Source organism: Plectropomus leopardus, chromosome 21, assembly GCF_026936395.1.
Source record: "Plectropomus leopardus strain MGB_pleo_1.0 chromosome 21, ASM2693639v1, whole genome shotgun sequence".
NCBI classification, from domain to species: Eukaryota; Metazoa; Chordata; class Actinopteri; order Perciformes; family Serranidae; genus Plectropomus; species Plectropomus leopardus.
Window position 1 is genome coordinate 18,012,882 of NC_142196.1, and position 19,700 is coordinate 18,032,581.

Consider the following 19,700-nt stretch of genomic DNA (forward strand, 5'->3'; position numbering starts at 1 on the left):
AATTTGTTGCAAATACAGCCAAAAACACAAGAAAATCGCATGTTGAAAAAATGACCAAAAAGGCAAGGCTATAGTAAGGCAAAAATGTCAAAATATGACATGTCCCAAAAATGGCTGAAAACACCTTTAATCAGCATAAAATAGCGTGCAGAAACACGCCACAGCATAATTTGTTGCAAATACAGCCAAAAACACCATAAAATCGCAAGTTGAAAAAAATGACCAAAAAGGCAAGGCTATAGTAAGGCAAAAATGTCAAAATATGACATGTCCCAAAAATGGATTAAAACACCTTTAATCAGCATAAAATAGCATGCAGAAACACACCACAGCATAATTTGTTGCAAATACAGCCAAAAACACCATAAAATCGCATGTTGAAAAAAATGACCAAAAAGGCAAGGCTATAGTAAGGCAAAAATGTCAAAATATGACATGTCCCAAAAAGAGCTTAAAACACCTTAAAACAGCATAAAATAGCGTGCAGAAACACGCCACAGCATCATTTGTTGCAAAAACAACCATAAACACCATAAAATCGCATGTTGAAAAAATGACCAAAAAGGCAAGGCTATAGTAAGGCAAAAATGTCAAAATATGACATGTCCCAAAAATGGATTAAAACACCTTTAATCAGCATAAAATAGCATGCAGAAACACGCATACAGCATAATTTGTTGCAAATACAGCCAAAACACCATAAAATCGCATGTTGAAAAAATGACAAAAAAGGCAAGGCTATAGTAAGGCAAAAATGTCAAAATATGACATGTCCCAAAAAGAGCTTAAAACACCTTAAAACAGCATAAAATAGCGTGCAGAAACACGCCACAGCATCATTTGTTGCAAAAACAACCATAAACACCATAAAATCGCATGTTGAAAAAATTACCAAAAAGGCAAGGCTATAGTAAGGCAAAAATGTCAAAATATGACATGTCCCAAAAATGGATTAAAACACCTTTAATCAGCATAAAATAGCGTGCAGAGAAACGCCACAGCATAATTTGTTGCAAATACAGCCAAAAACACCATAAAATCGCAAGTTGAAAAAATGACCAAAAGGCAAGGCTATAGAAAGGCAAAAATGCAAAAATAGGACATGTCCCAAAAATGGCTGAAAACACCTTAAAACAGCATAAAATAGCGTGCAGAAACACGCCACAGCATCATTTGTTGCAAAAACAACCATAAACACCATAAAATCGCATGTTGAAAAAATGACCAAAAAGGCAAGGCTATAGTAAGGCAAAAATATCAAAATATGACATGTCCCAAAAATGGCTGAAAACACCTTTAATCAGCATGAAATAGCATGCAGAAACACGCCACAGCATAATTTGTTGCAAATACAGCCAAAAACACCATAAAATCGCATGTTGAAAAAAATGACTGAAAAGGCAAGGCTATAGTAAGGCAAAAATGTCAAAATATGACATGTCCCAAAAATGGATTAAAACACCTTTAAACAGCATAAAATAGCGTGCAGAAAAACGCCACAGCATCATTTGTTGCAAAAACAACCATAAACACCATAAAATCGCATGTTGAAAAAAATGACCAAAAAGGCAAGGCTATAGTAAGGCAAAAATGTCAAAATATGACATGTCCCAAAAATGGCTGAAAACACCTTTAATCAGCATAAAATAGCGTGCAGAGAAACGCCACAGCATCATTTGTTGCAAAAACAACCATAAACACCATAAAATCGCATGTTGAAAAAAATGACCAAAAAAGCAAGGCTATAGTAAGGCAAAAATGTCAAAATATGACATGTCCCAAAAATGGATTAAAACACCTTTAATCAGCATAAAATAGCGTACAGAAACACGCCATAGCATAGTTTGTTGCAAAAACAACCAAAAACACCATAAAATCGCAGGTTGAAAAAAATGACCGAAAAGGCAAGGCTATAGTAAGGCAAAAATGTCAAAATATTGCATGTCCAAAAAATGGCTGAAAACACCTTTAATCAGCATAAAATAGCGTGCAGAGACACGCCACAGCATAATTTGTTGCAAATACAGCCAAAATCACCATAAAATCGCATGTTGAAAAAATTGACCAAAAAGGCAAGGCTATAGTAAGGCAAAAATGTCAAAATATTGCATGTCCCAAAAATGGCTGAAAACACCTTTAATCAGCATAAAATAGCGTGCAGAAAAACGCCACAGCATAATTCGTTGTAAATACAGACAAAAACACCATAAAATCGCATGTTGAAAAAAATGACCAAAAAGGCAAGGCTATAGTAAGGCAAAAATGTCAAAATATGACATGTCCCAAAAAGAGCTTAAAACACCTTAAAACAGCATAAAATAGCGTGCAGAAACACGCCACAGCATCATTTGTTGCAAAAACAACCATAAACACCATAAAATCGCATGTTGAAAAAAATGACCAAAAAGGCAAGGCTATAGTAAGGCAAAAATGTCAAAATATTGCATGTCCAAGAAATGGCTAAAAACACCTTTAAACAGCATAAAATAGCATGCAGAAACACGCCACAGCATCATTTGTTGCAAAAACAACCATAAACACCATAAAATCGCATGTTGAAAAAATGACCAAAAAGGCAAGGCTATAGTAAGGCAAAAATGTCAAAATATGACATGTCCCAAAAATGGATTAAAACACCTTTAATCAGCATAAAATAGCGTGCAGAGAAACGCCACAGCATAATTTGTTGCAAATACAGCCAAAAACACCATAAAATCGCATGTTGAAAAAAATGACCAAAAAGGCAAGGCTATAGTAAGGCAAAAGTGTCAAAATATGACATGTCCAAGAAATAGCTAAAAACACCTTTAAACAGCATAAAATAGCGTGCAGAAAAACGCCACAGCATAATTTGTTGCAAATACAGCCAAAAACACCATAAAATCGCAAGTTGAAAAAAATGACCAAAAAGGCAAGGCTATAGTAAGGCAAAAATGTCAAAATATGACATGTCCCAAAAATGGATTAAAACACCTTTAATCAGCATAAAATAGCGTGCAGAAAAACGCCACAGCATAGTTTGTTGCAAAAACGACCAAAAACACCATAAAATCGCATGTTAAAAAAAATGACCAAAAAGGCAAGACTATAGTAAGGCAAAAATGTCAAAATATGACATGTCCCAAAAAGAGCTTAAAACACCTTAAAACAGCATAAAATAGCGTGCAGAAACACGCCACAGCATCATTTGTTGCAAAAACAACCATAAACACCATAAAATCGCATGTTGAAAAATGACCAAAAGGCAAGGCTATAGTAAGGCAAAAATGTCAAAATATGACATGTCCCAAAAATGGATTAAAACACCTTTAATCAGCATAAAATAGTGTGCAGAAAAACGCCACAGCATAATTTGTTGCAAAAACGACCAAAAACACCATAAAATCGCATGTTGAAAAAATGACCAAAAAGGCAAGGCTATAGTAAGGCAAAAATGTCAAAATATGACATGTCCCAAAAATGGATTAAAACACCTTTAATCAGCATAAAATAGCGTGCAGAAAAACGCCACAGCATAGTTTGTTGCAAATACAGCCAAAAACACCATAAAATCGCATGTTGAAAAAAATGACCACAAAAGCAAGGCTATAGTAAGGCAAAAATGTCAAAATATGACATGTCCCAAAAAGAGCTGAAAACACCTTTAATCAGCATAAAATAGCGTACAGAAACACGCCATAGCATAGTTTGTTGCAAAAACGACCAAAAACACCATAAAATCGCAGGTTGAAAAAAATGACTGAAAAGGCAAGGCTATAGTAAGGCAAAAATGTCAAAATATGACATGTCCCAAAAAGAGCTGAAAACACCTTTAATCAGCATAAAATAGCGTATAGAAACACGCCATAGCATAGTTTGTTGCAAGTACAGCCAAAAACACCATAAAATCGCATGTTGAAAAAAATGACCAAAAAAGCAAGGCTATAGTAAGGCAAAAATGTCAAAATATGACATGTCCCAAAAAGAGCTTGAAACACATTAAAACAGCATAAAATAGCGTGCAGAAACACGCCACAGCATCATTTGTTGCAAAAACAACCATAAACACCATAAAATCGCATGTTGAAAAAATGACCAAAAAGGCAAGGCTATAGTAAGGCAAAAATGTCAAAATATGACATGTCCCAAAAATGGCTGAAAACACTTTTAATCAGCATAAAATAGTGTGCAGAAAAACGCCAAAACATCATTTGTTGCAAAAACAACCATAAACACCATAAAATCGCATGTTGAAAAAATGACCAAAAAGGCAAGGCTATAGTAAGGCAAAAGTGTCAAAATATGACATGTCCAAGAAATAGCTAAAAACACCTTTAAACAGCATAAAATAGCGTGCAGAAACACGCCACAGCATCATTTGTTGCAAAAACAACCATAAACACCATAAAATCGAATGTTGAAAAAATGACCAAAAAGGCAAGGCTATAGTAAGGCAAAAATGTCAAAATATGACATGTCCCGAAAATGGCTGAAAACACTTTTAATCAGCATAAAATAGCATGCAGAAACACGCCACAGCATAATTTGTTGCAAATACAGCCAAAAACACCATAAAATCGCATGTTGAAAAAAATGACCAAAAAAGCAAGGCTATAGTAAGGCAAAAATGTCAAAATATGACATGTCCCAAAAAGAGCTTGAAACACCTTAAAACAGCATAAAATAGCGTGCAGAAACACGCCACAGCATCATTTGTTGCAAAAACAACCATAAACACCATAAAATCGCATGTTGAAAAAATGACCAAAAAGGCAAGGCTATAGTAAGGCAAAAATGTCAAAATATGACATGTCCCAAAAAGAGCTGAAAACACCTTTAATCAGCATAAAATAGCGTACAGAAACACGCCATAGCATAGTTTGTTGCAAAAACGACCAAAAACACCATAAAATCGCAGGTTGAAAAAAATGACTGAAAAGGCAAGGCTATAGTAAGGCAAAAATGTCAAAATATGACATGTCCCAAAAAGAGCTAAAAACACCTTTGATCATCATAAAATAGCATGCAGAAACACGCCACAGCATAATTTGTTGCAAATACAGCCAAAAACACCATAAAATCGCATGTTGAAAAAAATGACCGAAAAGGCAAGGCTATAGTAAGGCAAAAATGTCAAAATATGACATGTCCCAAAAAGAGCTGAAAACACCTTTAATCAGCATAAAATAGCGTACAGAAACACGCCATAGCATAGTTTGTTGCAAAAACAACCATAAACACCATAAAATCGCATGTTGAAAAAATGACCAAAAAGGCAAGGCTATAGTAAGGCAAAAATGTCAAAATATGACATGTCCCAAAAATGGCTGAAAACACTTTTAATCAGCATAAAATAGCGTGCAGAAAAACGCCACAGCATAGTTTGTTGCAAAAACGACCAAAAACACCATAAAATCGCAAGTTGAAAAAAATGACCAAAAAGGCAAGGCTATAGTAAGGCAAAAATGTCAAAATATGACATGTCCCAAAAAGAGCTTAAAACACCTTAAAACAGCATAAAATAGCGTGCAGAAAAACGCCACAGCATAATTTGTTGCAAATACAGCCAAAAACACCATAAAATCGCATGTTGAAAAAAATGACCGAAAAGGCAAGGCTATAGTAAGGCAAAAATGTCAAAATATGACATGTCCCAAAAAGAGCTGAAAACACCTTTAATCAGCATAAAATAGCGTACAGAAACACGCCATAGCATAGTTTGTTGCAAAAACGACCAAAAACACCATAAAATCGCAGGTTGAAAAAAATGACTGAAAAGGCAAGGCAAAAATGTCAAAATATGACATGTCCCAAAAATGGATTAAAACACCTTTAATCAGCATAAAATAGCGTGCAAAAACACGCCACAGCATAGTTTGTTGCAAAAACGACCAAAAACACAATAAAATCGCAGGTTGAAAAAAATGACCAAAAAGGCAAGGCTATAGTAAGGCAAAAATGTCAAAATATGACATGTCCCAAAAAGAGCTAAAAACACCTTAAAACAGCATAAAATAGCGTGCAGAAAAACGCCACAGCATCATTTGTTGCAAATACAGCCAAAAACACCATAAAATGGCATGTTGAAAAAAATGACCGAAAAGGCAAGGCTATAGTAAGGCAAAAATGTCAAAATATGACATGTCCCAAAAAGAGCTTAAAACACCTTAAAACAGCATGAAATAGTGTGCAGAGACACGCCACCGCAAACGGCCAAAAACACCATAAAATCGCATGCTTAAAAAATGATCAAAAAGGCAAGAATGTCAAAATATGACACATTCCAAAACAGCTGTAAACACCTAAAAACAGCATAAAATAGCGTGCCAGGACATACAATAGCATAGTATGTTGCAAAAGTATGTATGTTACTTAGTTAATGATCTGCCAGAGAATTATTTGGTTTTCTCATAAGTGTTTGGTATCGATCAGCAGAGGAGAGCGTCATGAATCAAATATTAAAGATTTGAAGGCCTGTAGTGAACTTTATCAAAACTTAAGAAAAACGTTACATCTAGACACTTACAACAGTAGAAGTGATAAAAGGAAGGAGTGTATTTGCAGCCTTGAGATGCTGTGAGCTGCTGTTAATCTACCTTGACAGAGAGAACTTTGGAAAGAGCCCTGTCACGTATTCTAAATGACAATTTTGAACCAGAGGACATTGCACGAGACAGACTGTGGGACAAAAGAGACTTCAAATGAAACGAAGCCTGATAAGCTGTCATCGTGATCTCATCTCAGCCACACGAGGTGTCAGAAGATGATCCAGCTGTTCATGGAGAGAGAGAGAGATGGAGGAATCAAACTTAAGCCGAGCCTAATGGAGCTGCCCGTCCAGTGTCCTCACAAAGGCCACACTGCAACTTTCCAGAGTGAACCTTTTCCCTGGCATTGAGACTTCTGAGGAAGGTGAAACGATCTTTCCTGTGCTGTTATGGGGTTGATGCTCTTAAATGATAGGGAAACATAGGAAGTGTTAGACCTCGGTTAGGATCTCCCATTTATACAATTATGGGTTATTCTCTGATCAGGCCTCTTTATCTTTTCCTTCAATGTTTCATGGATAGGTTGGCTCTCTGCTGTTGATCGATGCTTGACATTGCCTTTTCTGTAATTTTAAATTCTCATCTGCTTGATCATCTTGCACTATTTCAGTGCACCTGATCAAGTCCAGATGTCACATCTAATTCAGTTCCTCACTAGTTTTCATCCCCTCATTTTATTGTTGCTTCATTTATGAGTTTCTTGTTCATTTAGTCATTTTATTCACTTTGTGTCTTTGCTGTATTAATTGTTTCATCATTTATTCGTAGTTATTATTAAACTCAATTATTTGTCGTCTTTCTAGGAGTAGTTTTGCTGTGTCGTGAGTAGTTTAATAAACCTTTCATTTATAAAGACACTTGATCTTGTGATGTGTGTGTTATTTATTAAAATGTGTTAATTATTTAAATCACGAGACTAGATTGATTAATAAGGCAAAATGAGCTATAACTTATTGTTCCTAATTGCTAATTAATTCATGAATCCACTATTTTGGGCCATTTTTGACGACATACTATACCATGACATTTTTGTGTGACTTTGGGTAATGATGGACGACACACTACACTATGTTTTTGTGTGAAGTTGGGCGTATGTATGTCATGCAAAATGGCATAAAAAAAAAGTCAAAGTAAAATATGTTGTCCAAAATGGCATAAAAATGTCATACTGTAGTATGTCATTTAAATCATTTTACAAGATATCACAAAACATAGTTACACTGGAAATGGAATGGAAATGGCATAAAAAGGACATAGTATGCTCTGTCTTCGAAAACGGCATAAAAAGTCACAGTATTGTTTGCTGTTCGAAAAGTAATACTATAGTATGTTGTCCAAAATTGGATAAAAAAGTCATAGTAAAACATGTCATCCAAGATAGCATGAAAAAGTCATAGTATAGTATGTCCTCCAAAATAGCATAAATAATTCATAGTATATTATGTTTTCCAAAATGGCATAAAAAATTCACAGTATAGCATGTTGTCCAAAATAGTTGGAAAAAAGTTACAGTGACATCTGAAAAAGTAAGAAAAAGTCATAGTGTAGTATGTCACTAGAAATAATATAATAAATAAATAAATAATAATAACAACCGAGCATTAATAATAAACATACAGTATACAGCTCAACAAAGTGTCCGATATTCCTCAATAATGCAATGTTTACAGAAAATAAAGCAGTTGTTCTTGTAAAAGTAAAAACTAATTGTGAATGGTTGTCCAACTGCTTCAAAGGGTGTTAACTTTTGGAAATTGACATTTATACTTTGCATTGGGAGGTCTAATTGCTGGATTTGATACACATGTTAATTTGTCCAAAACAGACTATTGGCAGTTTTACCTGTTTGCGAGCGGCCCTGCTGCCCTGTGTATCCAGGGCATTAGCAGCATGCAGCGTCAGCAGGCGGGTCTGTTCAATCACAAGACGACAGTCTGCTATCCAGTGAGCCACAACTTCCTACACGCACAGCAGATAACAGAAAGGAGAGAACATTTACTCAAGCTGCATCTAAAAATCTGTCCACTGGGTGTCACCAGAGGGAAGTAGATCTACGCATGCTACAGTACCAAAGCACTTAAATTTAAGTTGCTGGAATTTCTAGCCTCAGTGTTCGCTTACATGTTGGTACAGTTTCTTTCCAAATGCGTTCCTGGAGGCAGCTCGATGGCACAGCAGCTCCAGTGCCAACTCTGCCACACCAACAGCTCTCATACAGTGGTGCAGCCTGCCTGGCCCCAGACGACCCTGGGCAATCTCAAATCCCCTGCCCTCTCCTGCAAACAAATACACAGTGGGACAGAAGCCAGAAGGCTATTGTGAATCATCACAGGAGGGAAATGTTATCCCTGGCCTAGTAACCTCATACACATAATTATTACACCAGAATCACTTCATTGTCCAGACAACCAAAATATATTTCTATAGCTTTACAGGTGTGGTGTGGTTGTTAGGAAGACATAATGTGAGTAAATGAGTTTAAACAGGAACACATGGCGATACAGTCTCTTACCGAGAATAATGTTGGAGGCAGGGACGTGCACATTTTCAAAGTGCACTTCAAAGTGGCCACCATGGATGGCGTCTGAGCACAAAAAGAAGGGAGAGAACTGATTAATTACGTTCAGAAGGCTCATTTGTCATATTTGCATGACAAAGGAAAATTATTGTGAAAAAAAACAGGATGTAATGACAGAAATAATCTTACCATCCTGTCCAAACACAGTGAGCGGTCGGACAAGCTTTACACCTGGTGTGTCCATAGGGACAAGGATCATACTGTGTTGGCCATGCCTAAGAAACAAGTTTAGAGGAAATAATGCGTTTTATTTAGACCAAATATTTATTTAAATCTGTCATTTCACAATAACTAGATAGATAGATAGTATTACATGCTGCTTTTAATGTAATATATTTCCACCCTGATTTTATTTTACTCTGCAAACAAGATTGGGTGTGTGCCTTGTTACACTGCTGACAAAACAAGGAGAAAGTGGATTACATATCTTGGGTGTGGTTGTTTCTGGGTTGTTTTTTTCCCATGTACATTTTAAATTCTTGTAACTGGTGCAAATTAAATCAAGTGGCTGACATATAATTGGCTCTGATCTTTAACTGACACCAAGTGTCAACAAGATTAAATTGATACATTTTTCTGTAATGTTATCCAAACCTCTAGGCAGAAAGACTAGGCAACAGGCAGGTATTAAAATGCAAGTGTATGCTGGGAAGTACACCCTGTTCCCTAACCAAGCAAGAGGGCAAAGAGGGAAGTTGATGGGAAAAAATGAGGTACAGAGGCAAACACAGGATTATTGAATATAAAAAATCTGTAAAAACCAGATGAGTATCTTAATTGGGAGGACTGGAATACTGCTACATAAAAATCTTGGAATAATAAAACTTGTGGTTTCAACATGGCCAATATTGCTCACCACATAACTGTTCCACTGACCTGCTGCTAACATCCTGAGATCCGCTCCTGCACATCACAATGGCCACTTTGCACTGGGGATTGCCAGCACCTGCAGGGAACAGTCAGAAATGCTGTGGTTTATTTGTATTCATGTTTTCTTGCTGTCTGCTGGTAAAACAGAACAGAACACACAACTTTTCACAGTATATCCTTTACTGTTTCACTACCTGAGTCTTGTTGGCAACAATGCCTGTCGCTGACTGGGAAGTGCTAAATGTGGATGGAGCTCGTGACGGATTGATGGCATGAGAACGTCCTCCTGAGACAGCCACAGGTTGATTTACATTTCCTGAGTTTGATTTTTTCACATTGAGCAACATTTAGTTTGTCATAGAAAAGATTTTGTTTGTTCGGAAGAAACTGAAAATCTAAAAAGCCTTTGCTGCTGGATAACATGCTTCTTTCATGGCTGCAAAAATATTAAAAACCCCCCAAAAAAACACCCGCCAGAGGGCAAAATCATATGTCATTTAAATCATTTTACAAGATATCACAAAACATAGTTACACTGGAAATGGATGGATGATGTGAAATGTTTGATAACAATGTAGCTCAAGTGCACAGAGATGATGAGCAAATGCAGAATACTTTGGCATTTCCCTGCTTGGGAGTTCACTGTCCGACGGACTCCAAAGCAGCATTGGGTCCCTAAGGCACAGGCAGGGTAACCCAAGGTCTGCCTTCCTGTTTATATTTCTGTCCAAGTGGCAAAACTGTCCCCTACGGACAAGACATATGGACACCAGACAGCAACAGCCGAGACATCAATAGTCTGAAAAGTCACAGCATGAGAATCTCAGCATGAGCGCATGTGAGCACTTCAACAAACAGTCTCTGATTGCACAAATTTAAACAAACATTAAACGGCTGTACTTGCACTCTGACAAAGGGCATTAATACAACATCGGACTCCACCCAAAAACTGCATCTAGGAAAACTCTTTTGCCATGAGAGCAGGTCGGGTTTTCCTGAGAACCCTTAGGTAAGTCTCAGGGTCCATGATATAAGGTGAGTCCTGCTGTCATGCAGCAGCCATGCCCATACACGTCCCGTCACCACTGGAATGAAAATAATCCTTCCCAGCACAGTAATCCAGCTTGCTGGGAACGTGACAGGTTTTTTTTGTTTTGTTTTTTTTAACTTTCACGTCAGTATGACATACTTCAAAAACAAACACCTTTTTTATCTTTGCCTAAGATGTCTAGCTTAAAATGTATATATTTTTAGAATTTATTTATATCCAGGTGGATAAAAGAGAGAGAAAAAAAGACTGAGAGACAGAAGGAGATTTAAAACAAGTCAACTGTTTCTGAGGAAGCTAAAATAAGGAAGAGTATTTGAGGAAAAACCCAAAATACTGAAGTTACACTGACAAATTTCAAGTTAAAAGCATCTAAAATAGAATGGTTAAATTGGCTGATTTTTTTTGCTAATGTGAGTTGGGCTGACAAACAATAAATACAAACAATAATTGCTGCAATCCAGCAATCCACAATAAACAATAAGCCATGTAAATGGGACAAACATGCTTCCACATGGCATGTTATTTTGTATCCTTTTATCATTTCTTCTCTTGCACAGACATAAACAGAGGGCAGACACCCTGGCACTCTGCATGACATTGAGAGTGAGAGATTACGTTCACAGTTTATCAGGGACTGAAAAACAGCTTGTCTTTGTTTGGCGCTTCTGTCCACAAACAGCAAACAAAGACAGCAGACAGAGTAAAGGATTTCTTTGTTTATTCATTTAACCTGCATCATAACACAGTCTTAAAGACACATACACATGCACGTGCATGGACAGAGCTACGCAGTGGAGAGGTAGAGTGTTGGCAGTGAAGGGAGAGGGGCGGGCTTAGGAAAAGAGATCAGTCACTTCAGTCCTGTGGAGCACACAACTTTTTTCCTCACTGTCTGTATGTGATTTAAAAAAGGATATAACCAACTTCACAAATCTTTCAAAAAAGAACAAACACAAGGTAAGAAAATCATCTCAACTTTAGCACTTTACTGATTAGTTTTGTTACTTTGTAGAATGTAAATAATCTGAGGATGTATTTTTCTCGTATCTTCTCGCTAACAGAATTGTATCGTATATGGAGTATTGATTGGATGTTATGTATTGTTAATCTTAAGACATTAAACTAACCGAGTCTGCATTTTACATGAACTCATTTCACCATTATTAAAGCTGAAAACTACTGTGCCTTGTTTTTCTGATAGTCATATGGTTCACTTTTGTGTTAACTGTTAACAGTCAAAGTCCTGCTCAGGATAATTTTATGACATTATTATAACCACGGTGAGGTAATGATAACAAGCTAAATGACGCCTGCATTCTGTAGCCCTGTGTCTCCTCAATGTTAAGTTTTGCTCTTCGGAAAACACTTAAGTTTCCTCTCAGAGCACCGTTGAAGTCAGTACCACAGTTGTAAGACCGAACAGCACTTTTGTCTCAGTGATTGTGCTTTACTCTCTCTTCACTCTTTCGAGTTTTTTACATGAAATAAATTAAATGTGAGACACAACAAACAACAAAAACGTTACAAGCAAAATAAAAAGCAATCCCAACAGACTGAATGGTTTTTCCATATATAGAATAAAATTAAACAGCAAAATTGGAAATGATTATATTTACTAATGCTGTTGAAGTTTGTTGACGGCAGTACATTTGCACTTACAGCAGTAAAATAAACTTTTATTTCATTATAATTAGTAACAAACAAAATAATTACTTTTCATCACTTTACTAAACTTCTGAGTTATATACCCAAATATAATGGTTGTTATTTGGCCCATTTTTGGAGACCAAAAAACCCAAATAACTCCAATAAAAACATAACCTATTATGCTCCCCTTACATATGAAGCGCAGCTGTTGACAGCACTGGGATACTCAACATTTTTCTGAAAGTTCCTATGACCATCTGTTTGAGTAACTCCTGCTCCTCCCATGAAGGAGATAATGAGTCATTATATAACAAACCTGGAGAATTTTCATAAAACGACTGTTGTCGTCTTAGCAGCTAGTGTTATTCGCCAAAATGATCCTGGGATGCACGGGAAATATTCCATGCATAGTTTTCAGCCAGGAGTTACATCATCCATGACGTAATGTGTTTTGAGGTTTCCTGAATTCCACTTGTTAGTGAATTGAATAAAATATAAGGATATGATATTAATTTATTTGAGAACAATGTGAGATAAGTTACTATAACTACAACTCCTTATCATGATGTCCCACAAGAGATAAACTTCCAGGCAACATGAGTAAGTTTGATCAGTGACGGTAAAAATCACACCTACGCTCACATAAACACAGAACATTATTCAGTGGTCTTCAGTAGACACGACGTGTCCATCTGGAGCAAACAACTGGGGACGTGACGTTAACAACACAGTTAGTCTGGATTAAAGTCTCGCTTCAATGGGATGTCCTGTTGAACCAGCACATACCATATACAGTGAAAGCAACATCCTGGATTTGAATCTGGCACCAGACCCTGTTTGCACTTGTGTGTCATCCTCATCATCATATTTCCTGTCATTCCTGACTTTGTCTCCCACTGGGGGGAAATGACATTTATCACTAAAAAAAGAAAAGAAACTGTGTACAAGTGTACATCTGGATCAATTTGTTCACAGATCAGATAAGGTTGACAAGCTGCGAATGGGTTGTCCTACATAACTCTTAGTAGATGTAATCAGCATGCAGTGCAGCCTGCAGCTATGGATTTGGGAAAAGATGACAAAATGGATAAAAAATTGTGATATGGGGAGTAGTAAATGCTGCCACCCTAGTCTGCAGATCACTCCGTATCCAACAGAATACAAACTAAGTGAATTTAAGGGGTAATTAGTTCCTTTGCAAGTCTCTTGTCTGCTTTGTTTCCTCTGGGGTTATTCAAGCCCACACACTCTTCAGACAGACGCGGCTTAAACTGTTAGGGAAACCATGCAGGAGAGTCTCCCTTCATGCAGAATAATGAAAGAACTCCCTTTTCCTGTTTCTGGTGAAAAGCAACACATGGTTTACAAATGCACTCTGCTTTCGTTGTGTTAACAAACACACAAACTGCACTTTTACGTAATGGATTACATAGCCCATATATCACAATAGGACAGAGAGAAATTGTTTTCCGGGTTTAAAACTAAGATAAAATGTTTCCTTAAATTGTTTTTTTTTCTTCTCTGCAGAGCAACAAAAATGGACGATTTCTATTATCATGATGACGAGGACTCCAGCTTAAATGACAGTTATGATTACTATTATGAACACAGCGTTTGTGACAAGCAGGAAGTTCGCTCTTTTGCCGGAGTCTTCCTCCCGGTCATCTATGCCCTGGTTCTGGTGGTGGGCCTGGCTGGGAATGCCCTAGTGGTGGTGGTCTACACATCAAAGCTGCGATTACGCACCCTGACAGACGTGTGCATCCTTAATCTTGCCATTTCGGACCTGCTGCTTCTCTTCACCCTGCCTTTCTGGGCGGCTGATGCCGTCCACGGCTGGAAGTTGGGTTCAAGCGCCTGCAAGCTCACCTCTTTCCTCTACAGTACCAACTTCAGCTGCGGCATGCTGCTGCTGGCATGTATCAGCGTGGATCGTTACCGCGCTGTGGCCCACAATACAACAGGCAGGACTGGGACAGGTGGCCGGATATGGAGACAGTGGCTCCTGGTGTGTGTGGTGTTGTGGGCTGTAGCTGGCTTTCTTGGCTTGCCCGAACTCGTTTTCTCCACAGTGAAGCACACCCATCACAGGATGGTCTGTACAGCCATATATCCGCCCAGCATGGCCCGACCTGCAAAGGCTGCCCTGGAGCTGCTGGAGGTGACTCTCAGATTTGTGCTTCCTTTCTTGGTCATGGTGGCGTGCTACTGCTGGGTAGGGCGTGCGCTGAGCCAGGCAGCAGGGGTGCGGAGGGACCGGAAGTGGCGTGCCCTGCGTGTCCTGCTGGCTGTCGTGGCTGTATTCCTGCTAACCCAGCTGCCCTACAACGTGGTCAAGCTGATCCGAGCGATGGACATCATCTACATACTTGTGACTGACTGTGAAGTCAGCAAGGACCTGGATCGAGCTATCCAAGTGACAGAGAGCCTGGCGCTGGCCCACGCGTGCATTAACCCGCTCCTCTATGCCTTCATCGGATCATCTTTCAGGGGACACGTCATCAAGGCTGTCAAGCGTCTTGGACAGCGTCTTGGGAGACACACGGAACACATCAATGAGGAGCCGGCAGTGGAGATTGCACTCAACGCGCGTAATCAGTCTCAATCCCACTCTGGTTCAGAATGCCAAGACACCAGCACCTTTACTATTTAAAACTCAAAACATATTTTTCCTGTAAGCATCTATACAAAATCATATGCCTACCAGTATGTAGGCCTATATATACTTACATGTTGTTACCATCAGACAAGATAGACATCAATAACAACAGATTTCACTTCATATTGTAATAAATATTTATGTACAGTGAGTTTATATGCACTAACCAAGCAAAGTATTTTCTATCAATTATGTATTTTGTTAGATAAAGATTTTCAGTGACAAGCATCTACAAACGTATGTTGCAATTAAAAGCCGCTGAAACTCAAGATGCTGCGAGTACTTCTTTTGATTTCCAACAATAAATCCAATTCAACCTTACAGTCTGCACTGCCTTCCATGAGATCATCACAACTGTATCTCATTTTACTACATCCCAAGGCTTTGGGGTTGGGATGAGGGGTGGCCTGATTGCACAGCGGGTGATCCATTGAGTCGAAAAACATTTGGCAAACAAAAAGAACAGCAAACAGCAGGAAGGACCTCTCCATGTCATCAGACTGGAAAAAAGGCAACGTGTTCCTTGGAGAAGGTTTAGGCCTGACTGACGTTTTTATACACGCATCTTTATTTTATTTCCATAATATGAGCTTGAAAGAGAGATGCTTTGCAGTGGGGTGTAAGCCATCATTCTGTGTAATGACTTATAATTTTAGTGGTATATAAATGCTCTCTGCAGACTGCTAAAAATGGTCACTTTAATCTTTTTCCCTTTGAAATATCTGAATGCCATCACATAACATTATGCTCAAGCTAACCCTAATGCATTCACTGCATAGGCTGAGAGCATGGGATGGCCTAAGTCCAAGAGTCACAGTGTTTTACTCAAGCCTGTTTACAATACTGCAGCTGTGACAGGTCATCTTAAATTGGTCAAACCTCCTGACCAGATCCACCACAGATATTTCATTAAGATCTGCAGAGTTGAAAAAATGTCACTGTTTACAATTCTTTCCATCTGCTGTACCTGTTAGTCATCTGCTTTCCACTGTAATGACTTTGGACTTGGATGTGTGACAGCAGACTCTAAGGAACTAGGTGTGTTTTCTTGGAGACTCTTGTAACTGTAGCCAAAGCCTTTGTCTGCCTATTATAGGAAAGACTGGGTCCCCAGGAAAAACAAGTATTAAGTTGCATGTCACAAGATAACATAGTTAAAAAAGGAATAAAGCTGCCACTAAGATCTGCTGTTACAATCTGCATTTTATTTGAATTCATTATGGTCTGACCCGGATGTACATGAGGATTTTCTGAACAGTCAATAATCGAGAAATTACTGGCAAACACCTCGTGTTTCAAAAACGTAAAGAGACAGTTCAATACAAAATCAAAAACATATTTTCCCTCTTACCTGTAGTGCTGTCTATCAATGTAATGGAACGAAATGGCACTTGGCTTGTGATGCTCAAAGCGCAACAGAAATGTCTTTTTTCTGCACCAATCACAACCTGGTTACTCAAGATAATCCGCAGACCTTTTTATGATTTCTTTCAAGCTGAACTACACTTGCCAACTGTATCACTGCGCAGCAGGAAGCGTGCATCAACTGCTAGTTCACCAAGCACCACAAAGCTAACAGCGGAGGAGGATGCCAATGTTTACATCTTGTGTTGTCACAAGCACGAGCCTCTCATTCCTGAGTAGATGCACATTCCATTTGCACAGTGATATGGTTGATGGTCGTAGAAAGTAAATAGTTCCTCCATTAAACTGCTCACAACAAGGTATGTGGATTATCTTGAGTAACCAGGTCATGATTTCTAGAAAGAGACATTGCTGTTGAGTTTTTGTAAAAATGTACTTTTTAGGGCACTTTGAGCACCCCAAACCGAGTTCCATTATATTTGAGAGAAGGCAGACATCTCTACGGCCGACATCTCCAACACTCAGCAAATGAAACCAAAACCATCTAGACTGATTACCAGCACTACAGGTAAGAGGAAAATATGTATTCTTGATGATGGGGTGAACTATCCCTTCAACACCAAATATAATTGCAGGACTTAACAAGCCTAAATTGGCCTTGAGGAAACCACATTATACCGACTTGTGTTACAGTTCCATTCCACCAGCAACTACTAATAATGTTCAACACATGTCCGTACATAGTCTGTTTGTGTGAGTTTGTATGCAAATACTAACGTCTATGGCTTAAAGATAAAAGATTGCAGGTCTGGAAATAATTTCAGTACATGCCCATGGGACTGTCTCATATAGCTTCCACACCACAGAACTGCACCAGCAGCATCTACAGCACAGACCCGCCCATCCAGCTACTCACAATGTGCCACAGATGTCTTTCAGATAACTGCAGTATATGTGGATTAATGCAACAATCTTCATGTAAGTGAATAGTCCCAAGTTTTAATTTATTGTAGGGGTTATTCCACTACAAGGCATTTTAAAAACAACCCTACAAACTGATGCAGGAACTGACATGTATTCTTACAATGAAATACAACAGAAAACCACAGATGGCAAGTCTTTTGTTCCTCTATGGAAGAAAATACTGTACAAATATAAACAAATGCATAGATCCTCCTTTAGGGAACATGTTGTGAAGGCAACCAAGGTTCTTGGACAGCATATTGGGGAACACCCAAAATGTCAGTGAGGAGCTGGCAGTGAAAATTACATTTGATACTCGGAAAAACTGAGACACCATAGCATAACATTGTCCTTCAACATAATCTCACTCCACACCTTGTCTACTTTTACTTCTCCTTTTGTTGTAAATCGGATTAAGAGCGTCTGCAAACTACAGAGGCACAAATCCCTCCAACTTCCACTCTTGAATAATATGGTTTACCACAGGTCACAGTGAGTATGAAATGAACACATCACATTCCTTCCTAACAGAGAGATATTCTGTATTCATGCTGACAGAGGACATATACACAACCCCAGATTTTTTCTACTTGTGGAAATTTAACTTCCCAAGCACAATAGAAAGGGAAAGAGACTAATCAAAGACCTACGTGACAGACTGTGCACTTCATAAAGACATTCATTTGAAAATGGAAATCGTCATTCTTGGGAAAACCATGGCCTTTTAAGTTTTCAGCTCCAAGAAGGAATTCCGTGCAAATTCGAAAAAACAACAAAAACAACATGCCACTGTTGGAGTCAAAACCTCAGACCACATCTGTGTCAGAGGAAACATCTGGAATATCTTTCAGTTCACAGTGATTTAGGAGGTGCAAGATAAACATGTAAAAACACTAATACAAGTCATAGATGTTTAAGTGATAACCCTCACCTAAATACTCGAGGCTCCAACAGGATAAATACGATCCAAACTTATTTATAGAGTCAATAAGAGGCCAAATTTAGACTAAAGTGCCATTAAGCAGAAGAATACTGACTCACACATGAGTCACTGATTAGTCTGAGTCAGAGAATTAGCACATGCAAAGCGTGCATAAAGTCAATTCAGTAAAGTTTCAACAGTGAGCCATTTATATTAACATTTATGTTTAGGGCATTTAGCCATCTTGTTTACTTTGTCAGCTTATGTCAGCTGATGAACACACACTGCGTGCATGTTGAGATTTGAATATGTGCTGTTTTACTGGTCCATCCTGCTGGCAAACCAAAGCAGCTCTGAGAAATATTTTCCAGAACTAAATGGATCCAAGATTTTTAAACTTTTAAAAAGTTATGTTATATAATGCTTAGAAGAGAGTCATCTGCGTTTTTTTGTTGTCCACATGTTAGTAGTTTGGAAAAGCATTTATCTCTTCAGCGCTTTGTTACAACATCTTGGTTACATATAGAACCATCTCTTTCTGAAAAAAGCTCTTGAGAACATAGGGGACACTGAACTTTTCAGATTTACTCTTTTTAATGCATTCTTCCCTTTAAGGAAACTTGTCTCACATAATAATTTAAAGCAAGTGGAACTAGGCGAACATAAAAGGACTCCTTGTTTATGGAGTCTGAAGCTATCGAATGCCATTTTCCATCCTAAATGGACCACAAAGCTTTTCAGTGTTCTTGGTGGAATCATATGTGTATATTTTTTCCTTATATAACCAAAGGAAATAGAATCGGACATACCACTGCTCCACCATTTCTTGCCGTTGATGACATAGTTGTCTTCATCCCTATAAAGAGTGCACTCCATGTTGGTCGCATCACTGGAGGCCACATCAGGCTCTGGGGAAGGGACCACAAAATACAAATTTTACACTAAATAAAAGAAAATAGCCAATGACAGTTTGACTCTAACAGATTTTATATCTCCAATCCTCTGCCTATGCTTTATGATCCATCTTTTCCAAAAACGTCTGGATTATAGCTCAAACCACAGGCAGTGTGGTTAAAAAAATAGTGGACTCACACTATTTTCACACTGAAACTCCACAG

The 19,700-nt window shown here is 38.2% G+C and overlaps 2 protein-coding genes across 3 annotated transcripts in view; one reads left to right on the top strand and one right to left on the bottom strand.

Moving 5' to 3' along the window:
• acad11 (acyl-CoA dehydrogenase family, member 11) overlaps window positions 1-19,700 on the bottom strand; it is a 75,310-nt gene that overhangs the window by 47,396 nt on the left and 8,214 nt on the right. Inside the window, exons 13-19 of one of the 2 annotated variants that reach the window (XM_042510267.2) lie at window positions 19,392-19,490; window positions 9,982-10,051; window positions 9,235-9,320; window positions 9,040-9,111; window positions 8,649-8,803; window positions 8,370-8,486; window positions 5,797-6,930 (exon numbers count right to left, since the gene is read on the bottom strand). In XM_042510267.2, coding sequence (XP_042366201.2) covers window positions 6,826-6,930; window positions 8,370-8,486; window positions 8,649-8,803; window positions 9,040-9,111; window positions 9,235-9,320; window positions 9,982-10,051; window positions 19,392-19,490 — 704 coding nt within the window. In that variant the 3' untranslated portion in view covers window positions 5,797-6,825. Of the gene's footprint in view, window positions 1-5,796; window positions 6,931-8,369; window positions 8,487-8,648; window positions 8,804-9,039; window positions 9,112-9,234; window positions 9,321-9,981; window positions 10,052-19,391; window positions 19,491-19,700 lie in introns of those variants that run through there. The other variant, XM_042510266.2, reaches the window with a different exon arrangement.
• ackr4b (atypical chemokine receptor 4b) lies at window positions 11,718-15,601 on the top strand. The gene is made up of 2 exons (XM_042510268.2): window positions 11,718-11,983; window positions 14,201-15,601. The coding sequence occupies exon 2, from the start codon at window positions 14,211-14,213 to the stop codon at window positions 15,324-15,326; it is 1,116 nt and encodes a 371-aa protein (XP_042366202.2). The 5' UTR covers window positions 11,718-11,983; window positions 14,201-14,210; the 3' UTR covers window positions 15,327-15,601.

Excerpts from the sequence above, each read along its gene's own strand:
- ackr4b (XM_042510268.2), top strand. The coding sequence starts at position 14,211 with ATGGACGATTTCTATTATCATGATGACGAGGACTCCAGCTTAAATGAC.